This window comes from Esox lucius, chromosome 7 (assembly GCF_011004845.1).
Source record: "Esox lucius isolate fEsoLuc1 chromosome 7, fEsoLuc1.pri, whole genome shotgun sequence".
Classification (NCBI taxonomy): domain Eukaryota; kingdom Metazoa; phylum Chordata; class Actinopteri; order Esociformes; family Esocidae; genus Esox; species Esox lucius.
The window spans coordinates 7,235,301-7,248,039 of NC_047575.1; the positions used below are offsets into that span (position 1 = coordinate 7,235,301).

The following is a 12,739-nucleotide window of genomic DNA, read 5'->3' on the forward strand; positions in this document are numbered from 1 at the left end:
GATACTTTTCATACAGTATTACAAATATTCTTTTACATTTATTTGTCATTGTATCTTGCCTTTGTTTCCAAGTATGATATGCATGCCTTTTCCCTTTGTTTGCTTATTTGATGTATTACTTATAATAATGGAATATAAAATGTATACATCTAAAATGTGGCTTCATGATTTCAAATCACATTTCTTTATTTGGTTTATATAACTACGCTTTCTCAGAGGTCCTCTAATAAAGTTTGTCCGTGACAAACAACAAATTTAAATAGAAAAAAACTGAAATGTGTGTGAATGGAATATTTTATGGTTTGAGTCATATATGACAGTTATATGAGTTTTAATGTATGATACTTCCAGAATGGGTGTCAACATCAGAGACGTGGGCGGATCCTCATTCTAGTCTACGCAGCGCTTTCAGTGCACTACTGGGCGAATGTGTTTGTGCAACGAAAAGAGGGCACGGGGTAGCCCTCATAAACAGGCTAGCTAGATTCATTTACAGCGCTGGAAATTTGAAGACCACATACAATTTATGTAAGGGGAATATAAGAATTGCTTCTACATATTTTTGCTTTTTCTAACGTGAACATCCTCCGGGTTGTCGGACAAGAAAAATGTCAGATCCCACGGTGGCTGATACTCGCCGGTTAAATTCAAAGCCTCAGGACCTGACAGATGCTTATGGTCCTCCCAGCAATTTTCTTGAAATTGATGTTTATGACCCACAAACTGTTGGAGTCGGGCGGAACCGATTCACGACGTATGAAGTCCGAATGAGGGTAGGTTGCGATAGCTAGATATGTCTTCACATATAGTTGAAAGAAACTGCAAACATTTTTAGCTAGCTAGTTAGCGAAGGTTATAAGCTTGAAAATCGAGGCCCAGGACTTGGTCGGCCTAGTTATCTGCCTTATCTAGCTAGCTAACTAGCACTGTGAGCTACGGAAGTGGTTGTCCTTAGGTGTTAGCTAGCGAGTTAGCGTTTCATTGCTGGGTTTTTCCTTGGACGAAAAGTTTTAATACATTTTTGTTTCTGTTTTCAATGAATGCAGACAAACCTACCCATTTTTAAGTTGAAGGATTCTATTGTTCGAAGAAGATATAGTGACTTTGAGTGGCTGAAGAATGAGTTGGAACGAGACAGTAAGGTCAGTAAAGCCACAGTAGTTAACTATTTTTGGGGGGTAGGGAAATATGTTTGGGATATAGGACCTTACTATATTCAAAGCCTAAATAACAATATTAACATATTCCAATCTAGCTGTAACGGTACCACAGCTGTTACCACGATGATGTACTGTTATGTGATAGCTAGCTTTCTGCACTACCACGTTACATTGCTGGCTACATTTTAATTATGATGTTCTTTGGTGGAGATTTCTACATTATTGAATTAGGCTAATTTGCGCTGTTATTTTTAAATGACACATTGGTGTCCTTATTCTGGAAGCAGTCTGGAAATGAGACAAGAATCCATTGTTTCTTTTATTCTGGACATGCTAGTATTTTTGGCAAGTCCAAGTCTAGAAACCTATATTAGCATTGTTACCATGTCCCAGTAATATATAAAGGCCTTGGTTGTGTCAATCAATTTACGACACTTAGGACCATTTCTTAATAATACATGTGACATTTTTATGTTTTAGATTGACAATTTTGACAATCGTTTCAAATGTGCCACAAATGGTGATATGTTTGTATTGTACCAGACCCAGGAATACTACATATATGGCTTGAAGGTTAAGAACATCATTGTGTTCTTTTGCAATTTTAAGGAACCATCCCTTTGAAGTTGAGCCCTGTTAAACTTTCTTAAATGGATGACTATTCCAGATTGTAGTGCCTCCCTTGCCTGGAAAGGCACTGAAGAGACAGCTACCTTTCCGTGGGGATGAAGGCATTTTTGAAGAAGCTTTTATTGAGGAGCGACGTGTGGGTCTTGAGCAGTTTATCAACAGGTGGGCCTCAATTTACTAAACATTAAAGAGTATTTTGTAGACTTTCCAACCTCTGGACACAGTGCCAATACCAAGCTCTGGAGAGTTTACTACCAGGCCTTCAAATTTAAAAAAATACTAAAAGAAATCCCAACATCTTACAAGATGGGTGAGAATGGTTAATCAGTTATTATAAAAATAATAACTTGTATAGCACTTTTCTAGTGCCATTACATAGTGCTTTACACACAATACAAATAGAAATACATTATATTAAAATTATATATATAAAACTTTTAAATACAGGAAGTAAAAACAATAAACAATGTAAAATCACAATGATAAAATATTCGTAAAAGCCATGTTATTAAAAAAATATTTTTTAGGTAAGATTTTAAATAATGCACGGACGTAGCATCTCTGAAATTCTGTGTTAGGCTGTTCCAAAGTCTAGGGGCCCGTATAGCAAAGGACCGGTTCCCTTTAGTTTTCAGTCTAGACTCTGGGACAGATTTCCTTTTCCAGCTTATATGCAAGGCCTAACAGTGCGGTATGGGTTGAACATGTCACTAATGTAATCAGGTGCCAGACCATGTAGTGCCTTAAAAGTGATAAGTTGAATTCTCTACTCTGAAATTCACTGGTAACCAATGTAGAGCTGCCAACACTGGGGTTATGAGACCTTTATTTAGTTCTTGTAAGAAGTCTGGCAGTTGAATTCTGTACAACTTGGACTTACCTAGCAACTTACTGTTGAGGCATGTAAACAAAGCATTACAGTAATCTGGGTGAGATGAAATTAATAATAATATATAATTCTGTGTCCTCAAAAGATAAAACCGATCTTATTTTGGCAATATTTCTAAGTTGGTAAAAGCACAAATGCACCTTTTTTTGTGTTGTATTGTAATTGTAAGTCTGGATCAAAGAGATCTCAGATTTCTTGCCACAGGCACAATATTTTCTACTAGCGATTCTAGAGCCAACCAAACTTCATCCAAAGTAGATTGGGGGCCAATAATTAAAACTTTGGTTTTGTCAGTGTTTAACCGAAGGAAATTATTGGTCATCCAGCTTGTAACATCTTCGAGGCAATTATGTAGAACACACAACTTGCTCAAATAATTTGCCTTAACCGACATACAACTGCATATCTTCTGCATAACAATAAGAAGATACGTCATGCTGCTGAATTATACTTCCTAATGGAAGCATATACAGTGAAAATGATTGGCCCCAGGATGGAACCCTGTAGAACACCACATATGACAGGAACAGAGGAGGATATCATTGTTAATGGACACTACAAATGCTCTATTTGCCAGACACGACTTGAACCAATGTAGTGCAATCCCTGAGATCCCAACCCAAGATTTTAAAAGACAAAGATCTCCCTGGGCTTATCCCCTGTTAAAATAATTCCTTAGAATTTGACTAGTGCTGTATTTGTTAAATCAAGAATATTAAACTGATTCCAAAAAAGGTTTTTCTGCCAGTGAATTACAGCTTACAAAAGGCTTCAATGACTGGACTGGAATGCACACCCTTGCCATTAAATAATATAATAATAAATTATCAAAAAGAAGCAGGATTTCTGATTTCTCGAGTCAATGCTGGATGAAATAGTTTTTTAATAGCATACGCATAGCCTAATTAAAGGTTACTGTTGCACGTCATGCAATGTTACGTATTCTGTCCATGAGCTTTTGTAGTTTGGTACAGAGATAAAATGGCAGTCAATTCTGATTTGTATATGATTCATTTGAAAATATGGAATATTTTCATTAATTGACAAGTAAAACTGGTTTACTTGTCAATGAATGTCCAGAGTAGCCTACCCACACAGTCAGTCCAAAAGGCAACTCATGGAGAAAGAAAATCAACTCTGTATGCATTCTGCCGCATCAAACCATGCATCCTATCTGTCTAGCAAACTTCTGTAATTCAAACCATTACATTTGAGAAATCATTTTCCACCTGGCAAATATTTTGTGTATTCTTGTGTGCATTTTAACAACAAACGCGGGCTTAAGAACTAAACAAAGCACTTGCAGCCTGCCATTATGTCTCCTTCTTTTTCGTCTAATGAAAAGACTAGAGAATTGTGTAAACCCAATCCTCTTTTACTGCCCAAGGGGTTGTGATCTAGCCTATATTACCCCAAAAAGCATGAACGGATGGGTACTTTGAAAATCCACCAGAAATAGTCACAATAAAACTGTAAACAGTTTTATTTTAGGCTTAATATAACATAGCTAGTGAAGGGTTTAGCCTGCAAAGTTTTTGTCTGGCCTGAACAAATCCTAATGTATAATTTGTGTTGACTGTGATGAGGCTGGAACACCGGTCCCCTGCATGGCAGTCCGCGTCTCTAACCACTACGCAATTTAACAACTCCAATCTTTCCAAGTATGGGTCATTAATAAAATGAATAATTTTTAATAATGTTTTTTGTTTATTTTTTGTTTTCAATTAGGCACATTCTTCTCTCCTCTGCAACGTCTACCTAGGTACAAGAGAAAGTACTGCTCTGTTTTCTGTCAATATTCCTGTGTATATAAACTACTCTAAAGCGGGCCCTAAAAATTCTGTTAAATGTTTTCCAAAATTCATTTTTCTCAGTTGTACAAAGTGTCACCAGCATGTGGACAATTTGATTGCCAAGCCCAGACAGTACTTGCTAATTGCATAATCCTCTTTGATGCCCAACATTTTTTTTTGTTCTTCTAGAATTGCAGGTCATCCCCTGGCCCAAAATGAGCGCTGTCTTCACATGTTTTTGCAGGATGAGAGCATTGACCGCAACTACATTCCGGGAAAGGTATGACCATAGGGTCTGGATTTGGGGCTGGCAAGGGATGTGGAATGAGGCCTGGGGTGCGGCGAGATTAAAATGGCTGTTGAGTTACACATAGTTTACTAGCAATTTCATTTACCTTTTCAATGTTTCACAAGTTTGAGTTTATGAATTAGCACTGTGATATGGGTTTAGCCACCAATTTTTTTTTTGCCTGATAGTCTTGATTTTGGAAGGTCACAGTAAGACTAGGATCAACTGTATGGATTTTATTTATGTATATACAGCTCCATGAGGGCCCGAGCTGTATAAATGAAATGCGATTGGGGCACTAGTCATTTCATATGGATCAAATATATGAACATCAAATTCTCATTGTAGATCATGTTCCTATAATTATTAGACAATCGAAGGAATAATGCCATTACATTTCCACAATCCCAGACCCTGGAACGCATTGGTAGGGTATTAGAAAAAACTGTTGTGCTAATTAAAGTAGCCATAAACTTTCTAGGCAGAGTTGCAAAGAAAATCCCATGTCTCAGACTGGCCAATAAATAGAAAAGATGAAGATATGCTAAAGAACACACACTGGACAAAGGAAGATTGGAAAAAAGTGTTATGGATGGACATTTGAGGTGTTTGGATCACAAAGAACTTCCTTGAGATGTAGACCAAATAAAAAGATGAAGTGCTTCATGCTATCTGTCAAGCATGGTGAAAGTTCTGTGGGTGCTTTGGTAGTGGTAAAGTGGGAGATTTGTACAGGATAAAAGGGATATTGAAGAAGGTATACCCTGTGGATGGCGTTTGATTGGAGCCAATATCCTCCCAGAACAGAACAGAACAGGACGATGACCCAAATCACCCCACCAAACTAAAAACCGCACAAAAATATTAAGGGAACACGTAATCATCACTGTATAACACAAAGTCCATTAAACTTCTGGGATATTGATCTGTCCAGTTAAGAAGCATGAGCGATTGTGAATCAGTGTGACCTGTTTTGGTGCTAATGAAAGTGACAACAGGTGCACTGGAGAGGCAACAGCAAGACAACACCCAAAAAGGGAATGGTTTTCCACATGGTGGCCACAGACAGTTGCTCTCTCCTTATCCTTCCTAACTGATTCTTCTCTTGTTTTTTGTCACTACTAGTAGCATGAGGTGGTACATGCAGCCCATTCAGGTTGCACTGGTAGACGAGCTCCTCCAGGAAGTCACATCCAAATGTGCCGTTGCAAGACGGTTTGCTGGGAGAAGGTTTGTCTGGGAGAAGTGCAGTCTAAAGAGAATAGAGGAGACACCAGGAGATGAGACGTTACGTGAGGAGAGCTGGACAAGGCTGTAGAAAGGCATCAACCCTGCAGCAGGACCGGTATCTGCACCTTTGTGAAGGGAAGAACAGGACGAGCACTGCCAAAGCCCTACAAAATGACCTCCAGCAGGCTACTGGTGTGCATGTTTCTGACCAAACTTTCAGAAACAGACTCCATGAGGGCCCAACATCCTCTAATGGGTCCTGTGCTCACAGCCCAGCACCATCCAGCTTGATTGGCATTCATCACAGAACACCAGAATTTAAAGGTCTGCCATTAGCACCCCATTCTCTTCACAGATAAGAGCAGGTTCACACTGACCACATGATAGACCTGAAAGAGTCTTAAGACACTGTAGTGAACGTTATGCTGCCTGCAACATCATCCAGCATGACCGCTTTGGTGGTGGTTCAGTGATGGTCTGGGAGGCATATCCTTGGAGGGTTGCATGTTCTGTCCTGGTCACAAAAGCGTTTTGTTGGAACTAATAGTAATTGTCTATACTTATTAGGCACACGCATTTATGAAATAACATTTACTACCCCGGATCAAAAACTGTTGCCCCATGTTATCAGTCCATGCAACACATAAAGCAAATGGAGGAAGGACGAAGCAGTATTTAGCAAATCTGTATTGTTGTTATTAAACGCAACAACCAATGTATGTACGTTGGAGATTTCATGCCTGCAATAAGCTGAACTTGTATTGGTTGCTGATAAACTCATAACCTTGCTATCAACAACATCACTAGGAGATGGTGTGTGAGTGAACTATAGTTATTATTTCCACCCTCAGTTTCCACACAGGCCCTGCTTGAGAGTGCCCTGGCTGTAGCCCGATTCTTCTCTCGCCCTCTCTGTCTCTCAACCCCACCCTCTCTGTCTCGCCCTCTGTTTTGCTTTCTCTCTCGTGTTTCGTGTTCACTGTCTATCAACACACTCTTCCATGCCATTTTCTCATAGCTGTTTTTACAACTCTGTTTCCAAAAAAGTTTGGATGCAGTTTAATATTTAAATAAAAACAAAATGCAATGATGTGCAAATAATTTAACCTTATATTCAGTATAAAATAGTACAAGGACAACATCAAATGTTGAAACAGGCATTTTATTGTTTCATAAAAAAATGTATGCCCACTTTGAATTTGATGCTGGGATGGGGCAACAAAAGACTGGAAACGTTGTGTAGTGCTGAAATACATGAATATCACACAACTAATTAGGTCAATTGACAACAGGTCAGTAACATGATTGGCTATGAAAAGATCTTTCCACAGAGGATGGGTCTGTCAGAAGTGAGGATGGTTCACCACTCTTTTAGTCTGTGCAGGCAAATTGTGCAACAATTTAAGACTAACATTTCTCTACATAATATTGCTGAGTTGTCAAACTAATATTGGATGGTTATAATCTTCGAGCCCTCAGGCGGCACTGCATTAAAAACAGACACGATTCTGTTATGGAAATCACTGCATGGGCTCAAACCACTGTCTGTGAACAAAGTACATCACTGCATGCACAGATGCAAGTTAAAACTCTACCATACACAGAATAAACCATATTTAAACAATATCCAGAACCGCCGCTGCCTTCTCTGGGCTCATCCCAAGCTAATTATGGACTGAGGGGAAGTGGAAACTGTTCCGTATTCAAAATTGGAAATTATTTTTGGGTATCATGGATGTCGCGTCCTCCAGGCTAAAGAGCAGAGGGAACATCCGGCTTCTTATCAGCGCCCAGTTCAAATGCCAGCATCCGTGATGGTATGGGGGTGCATTAGTGCACATGGCATGGGTGACTTGCACATTTGTTAAGGCACCATTAATGCTGAACAATATATACAGGTTTTGGAGCAAAATTTGCTGCTGTCCAGACAAAATATTTTTCAGGGAAGGCCTTGCTTATTTCAGCAAGACAATGCCAAACCACATTATGCATATATTACAACAGCATGGATCCATATTTAAAGAGTCTGGTTGTTAAACTGGCCTGCCTGCTGTCCAGACCTGTCACCCATTGAAAACAATTTGCATATTATGAAATGCACAATATGACAAAAGAGACCCTTAATTGTTGAGCTGCTGAAATCCTGTATCAAGCAAGAATGGGAATGCATTTCACTTTCAAAACTTCAGTTCCCAAATGCTTAGTGTATTGTTAAAAGAGGTGATGCAACACAATGGCTAACATGCCCGTGTCAACTTTTTTGTAACGTTTTGCTGGCATCTAATTCAAAATGGTCTCAGTTTCAACATTTTATATGTTCTCTTTGTACTATTTTCAATGAAATATAGGGATAAGTTATTAGCAGTTCCTTTTTTACACAGCTTTTAGGGAACCAGGGTTTTATATACTGTATAGGAATGTTTGAATTTTTAAGGAGTGTTTACTGATTGTTTATCCTCTCTCTTCACGCAGGTATGAATGAAGCACGTTCAACTTTTATTGACACTAAATTCTCTTGGAAGATGATAGCATGGCCACCAAATCCTTAGTTTAAAACAGAAGAAATATCTGACCTGACACTTCGAGGGCGAAGCATTTACAAATGTGTGCGACATCTCTTTCACTAACGGCAAGACCATATCTGATCATGTGACTCAGTTGTTTGATATCCTGATCCATTGATTCAGAGGCGAGTATCACAGGACAGGACCCGTCTGTTTTATCATCTCGTCCCCATAAAGCAAACGGAGCCCTACCCCAGTTGCAGCAGTAGCCTCCTTTGACAGCTCCCTTTGAAGGCCTTGTACTGTATATAAACGTATAATTCTACGATTGCCCCCACCACCCCCCCCAGTCACACCGGCACGCGCACACCCCAGTACCTGGATGTGTTGTCCAATCACATTAAATGTGATGCGTGGCAGGTGGTGCGTTGCTGCAGATTGACATATAAACCATAATGAGTCATCGTTTTCCCTGACAGAATATACCACTTCTAAATTTGGCGTTTGGTACTGATTGAAACCACCTAAATGTAATAATTCGCGATATGCCTCATTTTCTGCCTTTCTCACCCACTGGCGCTTGTTTTTCTTCCCACATGAGATTTTCTTTAGTGGTTTAATCTACAAAACACTTAGTGTATCAATTGTAGTCTTTATCCATAGGAGACTTGTCGTGTTTACACAGGCATTGATTCCAGAACAGGAAATCCTAATAAAAGATGCATAAATCTGTATGAGAAGACATTGTTATACTCTCTTTTCAGAATAACTTAACAGATCATGTATATACATGGTTCTGCTGTCATTTGTTATTTAGTTTTTAATGAAGTTGACTACATTTTCTCAGTAAAAAACAACTGTACCTATTTTTGTCAATTGATACATTGTCATTCGTTTTGTAGCTATTACACTATTCTAATAGTCAGATTTATTTCCATTAGATATTCAGTCATATTTTTATTGTTTCTTAGTACCCAGTTTCTCCAACTGTATGTTTCCCATCTCCTTTGATGTCTGTAACTGAGAATACCTTCCAAAGTTAAGCAAAATGTAGCGTAATTGAAATCATTTTTTATATCTTCCTGTATTATTTCTGCAACATGACATTCCATGTGTCTTTGCATTATCCATTGAAATATTTTTTTTCCCCAGCTTGCTCTATAATGGTTGCTTTTTATTACTTTTTTGTAACTTTGTTGGCATTGAGTTCAGCATTAGCCTTTGGTTTCTGTCAGTCTGCTTATGGGAATGTAATGTCAGGTAATCAAAGCACTGTGAAAACAAGGGGCTGATAAATAACCCTCACATTTATATTGATAAAGAAGCTTGCAGCATCAAGTTTATTGACCTGTATTTCTTGATCTTTTTTTGTCATATGTATTATGTACATTTAATCATGCACATTTCTGTTTTCAGAGGAACTGCCTTGTTTGTACCATCAATAAAATTCCCTCTGCCTGCCCCGCCATGTAGAAGTGTTTGTTTTTTTATATATATTTTCTTTGAGTTGTGTGGTGTATGAATAAACTATTTTTCCAAGGGATTAGTTTATGGAACCGGGAATTGTAATTCACTTTTTCAAACATTTTGTTGCATTAGTGTGTTTGAAATGTATTTAACTGGCTTTTTTATAAATACTTGTTCATCTGGAATGTGTTTTCAAATTTTGTTTCATTACAACCTTATCCTATAATGGATAAAAATATTTTTTGTCTACACCCAATTATGGCCAAGTAAAAGCATGTTTTCAGTAATGTTTTGCAAGTTTATAAAAAGGCAAAAAACATCACAATTATTGAGACCCTTTTCTAGCACTTTGTTGAGGCCCCTTTGGCATGGTTTACAGCCTTGAGTCTTGGCACACCTGTGTTTTGGGAGATTTTCCCATGCTCTACAGAGCCTCTCAAACTGTCAGGTTGGACTGGTAATGTCGTAGCGTTGCCATTTTCTGTTCGCTCCACAGATGTTAGATTAGGTTCAAGCCTGGGTTCTGGTTGATCATCTCAAGGACATTCACATCCACTCCTGTGTTGTTTTGGCTGTGTTCTCAGGATCGTCCCCTTCGAAGGTGAAACTTTGCCTCAGTCTGAGGTGGTCTAGAGCAGGTTTTCATAATGGGTCTTGTTTTTATTTTGCTCTGCTCATCTTTCCCTGGACCCTGACTAGTCATTCCTTTGCTAAGGACTGGCTTCTGGCTGGCAACTCTCCAACAATCAAGCCTTTAGGGTAGTGCTGTAAAGACTGATGTCCTGGAAGGTTCTCTCATCTCCACAGAGGCACTCCAAAGTGTTACCTGAGTGACCACATGGTTCTTGGTCACCGCCCTAAGCAAGGCCCTCTGATTGCTGAGTTTGTCCAGGGGCCTAGCTCTAGGAAGAGTTTTGATGGTTCCAACCTTCGTCCATCCAGTAGAAGCCACTGTCTTCTTGGGGACTTTGAATGTTGCATATATTTTTTAGTTACCTTCCCCAGATCAGTATCTCGACACACCTTGATGGTGCAGTATTCTTTTTGTTACTTTCCAGTCTCTGTCATGGTTTTGGGGGTCAAGTCTTGTCATAGACTTTAAAATAGATTTATATCAAAACTATTTTTATGTTCTGGCCGGAAATATTCTCAGTAAGAGATGCCAGTGTGAATATTGTGTTGGGGACAGGTTAGAGAATTCTAGGTTAAATCGGCCAGCAAAAATAGTTTATTTCAACTGACTGATTTCTGAAATATTTATCAGCATAGATTACTGCACCACATGCACTGTTAGGACCGGAAATATTTGGAGCCTGAAACAATTTTCATAACTTTCTCTGTACGCCACCCCAATGGATTTGAAATGAAACAACTGCGATGCAATTTAAGTGCAGACTTTCAGTTTTAATTCAAGAGATTGAACAAAAATATTGTATGAAATGTTTAGGAACTGCAACCATTTTTATTCACATTCCCCTTATTTCATGGGTTCAAATGTAATTGGACAAATTTTCACAATCATAAATTAAATATTTGTTTTTAATACTTTGTCAAGAATCCTTTGCAGGAAATGACTGCATGAAGTCTGGAACACATGGTCATCACCTAACGCTGGGTTTCCCTGCCTTCAGTTGTTTGTTCATGGTCCTTTCTGCCTTAAGTTTTGTCTTCAGCAAGTAAAGTGCATGCTTGATCAGATTGAGATCAGTTGATTGATGCGGCCATTGCAGAATATTCCACTTCTTTGCCTTAAAAAACTCCTAGTTTCCTTTTGGGGCACTGTCCATCTGTAAAGTGAAGCGCCATCCAATCAACTTCGCTGAATTTAGCTGAATCTGAGCAGTCAATATATCCCTATACACTTCAGAATAAATCCAGCTGCTTCTGTCTTCTGTCACATCATCAATAAACCCTAGTGACCCAGTGCAATTGTAAGCCATGTATGTCCATGCCATCACACTGCTTCCATCGTGTTTTGCAGATGATGTGGTATGCTTCGGGTCATAAGCTGTTCCAAGCCTTCTCCATACTTTTTTCTTCCCATCATTCTGGTACAGGTTGATCTTAGTTTCATCTGTCCAAAGAATGTTGTTCCAGAACTGGGCTGGCTTTTTATTTTATTTTGGCCGGAGCCAGCTAAGAAGAGCAAATGTCTCTTACTGAGTGAGTGCGTGCGTGCGTGCCCCTTGTTCAATAGCGTAGTGGTTAGAGACGAGGGCTCCGGAACAACAGGTCCCGCGTTCCCCCTCCCGTAACAGTCAAAGCGCATTATGCCTGAGGTTCAGGACAGAAAAAACGTTGCTGGCTTCAACTTTATGTAGCTATGTAATAAGAAGCCTATAATAAAACGGTTCTGGTGAATATTAGGGTTTGTTCAGGACAGACAAACACTTCGTACTTAAATGTTGAGTATGCTACATAAAGTACCTGTTTTATTTGAATTACAACCTCTTTGAGTGTTTTATATAATCCATTTTTATTATAACTTTTAATAATACTGTATTTTCACTAAATATATTATTTTGTTATTTTTCAGAATTACTGAATCTCACTACATTTGGATTGGAATATTGAAACATTGTCTCATATCTGTTAAGCAGATTCAAGTCACTACTGAGATTAGAGTTTTCAGGAACGCTCAGCACTGGAAAGCATTTCAATTGTGACTTTGACAGTCCAATAAAACTTTACCAATGGGATTGCTTTTGAGTAGTCTGAGGCTGGCTGTTTTCTACCTTTTAAGGTGCTTGGACATAAGCTGAAAATATTTATTTCTA

At 38.7% G+C, this 12,739-nt stretch overlaps 1 protein-coding gene across 1 annotated transcript; it reads left to right on the forward strand.

The window, feature by feature from the left end:
• The first annotated feature begins 401 nt into the window (after positions 1-401).
• On the forward strand, positions 402-9,958 carry LOC105024666 (sorting nexin-12). The gene is made up of 5 exons (XM_010894745.4): positions 402-773; positions 1,047-1,142; positions 1,828-1,952; positions 4,662-4,752; positions 8,464-9,958. Exons 1-5 carry the CDS (start codon positions 609-611, stop codon positions 8,467-8,469), a joined length of 483 nt encoding a protein of 160 aa, XP_010893047.1. The 5' UTR covers positions 402-608; the 3' UTR covers positions 8,470-9,958.
• The last annotated feature ends 2,781 nt before the right edge of the window (positions 9,959-12,739 follow it).

Excerpts from the sequence above, each read along its gene's own strand:
- LOC105024666 (XM_010894745.4), top strand. The coding sequence starts at position 609 with ATGTCAGATCCCACGGTGGCTGATACTCGCCGGTTAAATTCAAAGCCT. Across the intron at positions 774-1,046 it reads CGTATGAAGTCCGAATGAGG|ACAAACCTACCCATTTTTAA; the intron begins GTAGGTTGCGAT and ends CAATGAATGCAG. Across the intron at positions 1,953-4,661 it reads CTTGAGCAGTTTATCAACAG|AATTGCAGGTCATCCCCTGG; the intron begins GTGGGCCTCAAT and ends TTGTTCTTCTAG.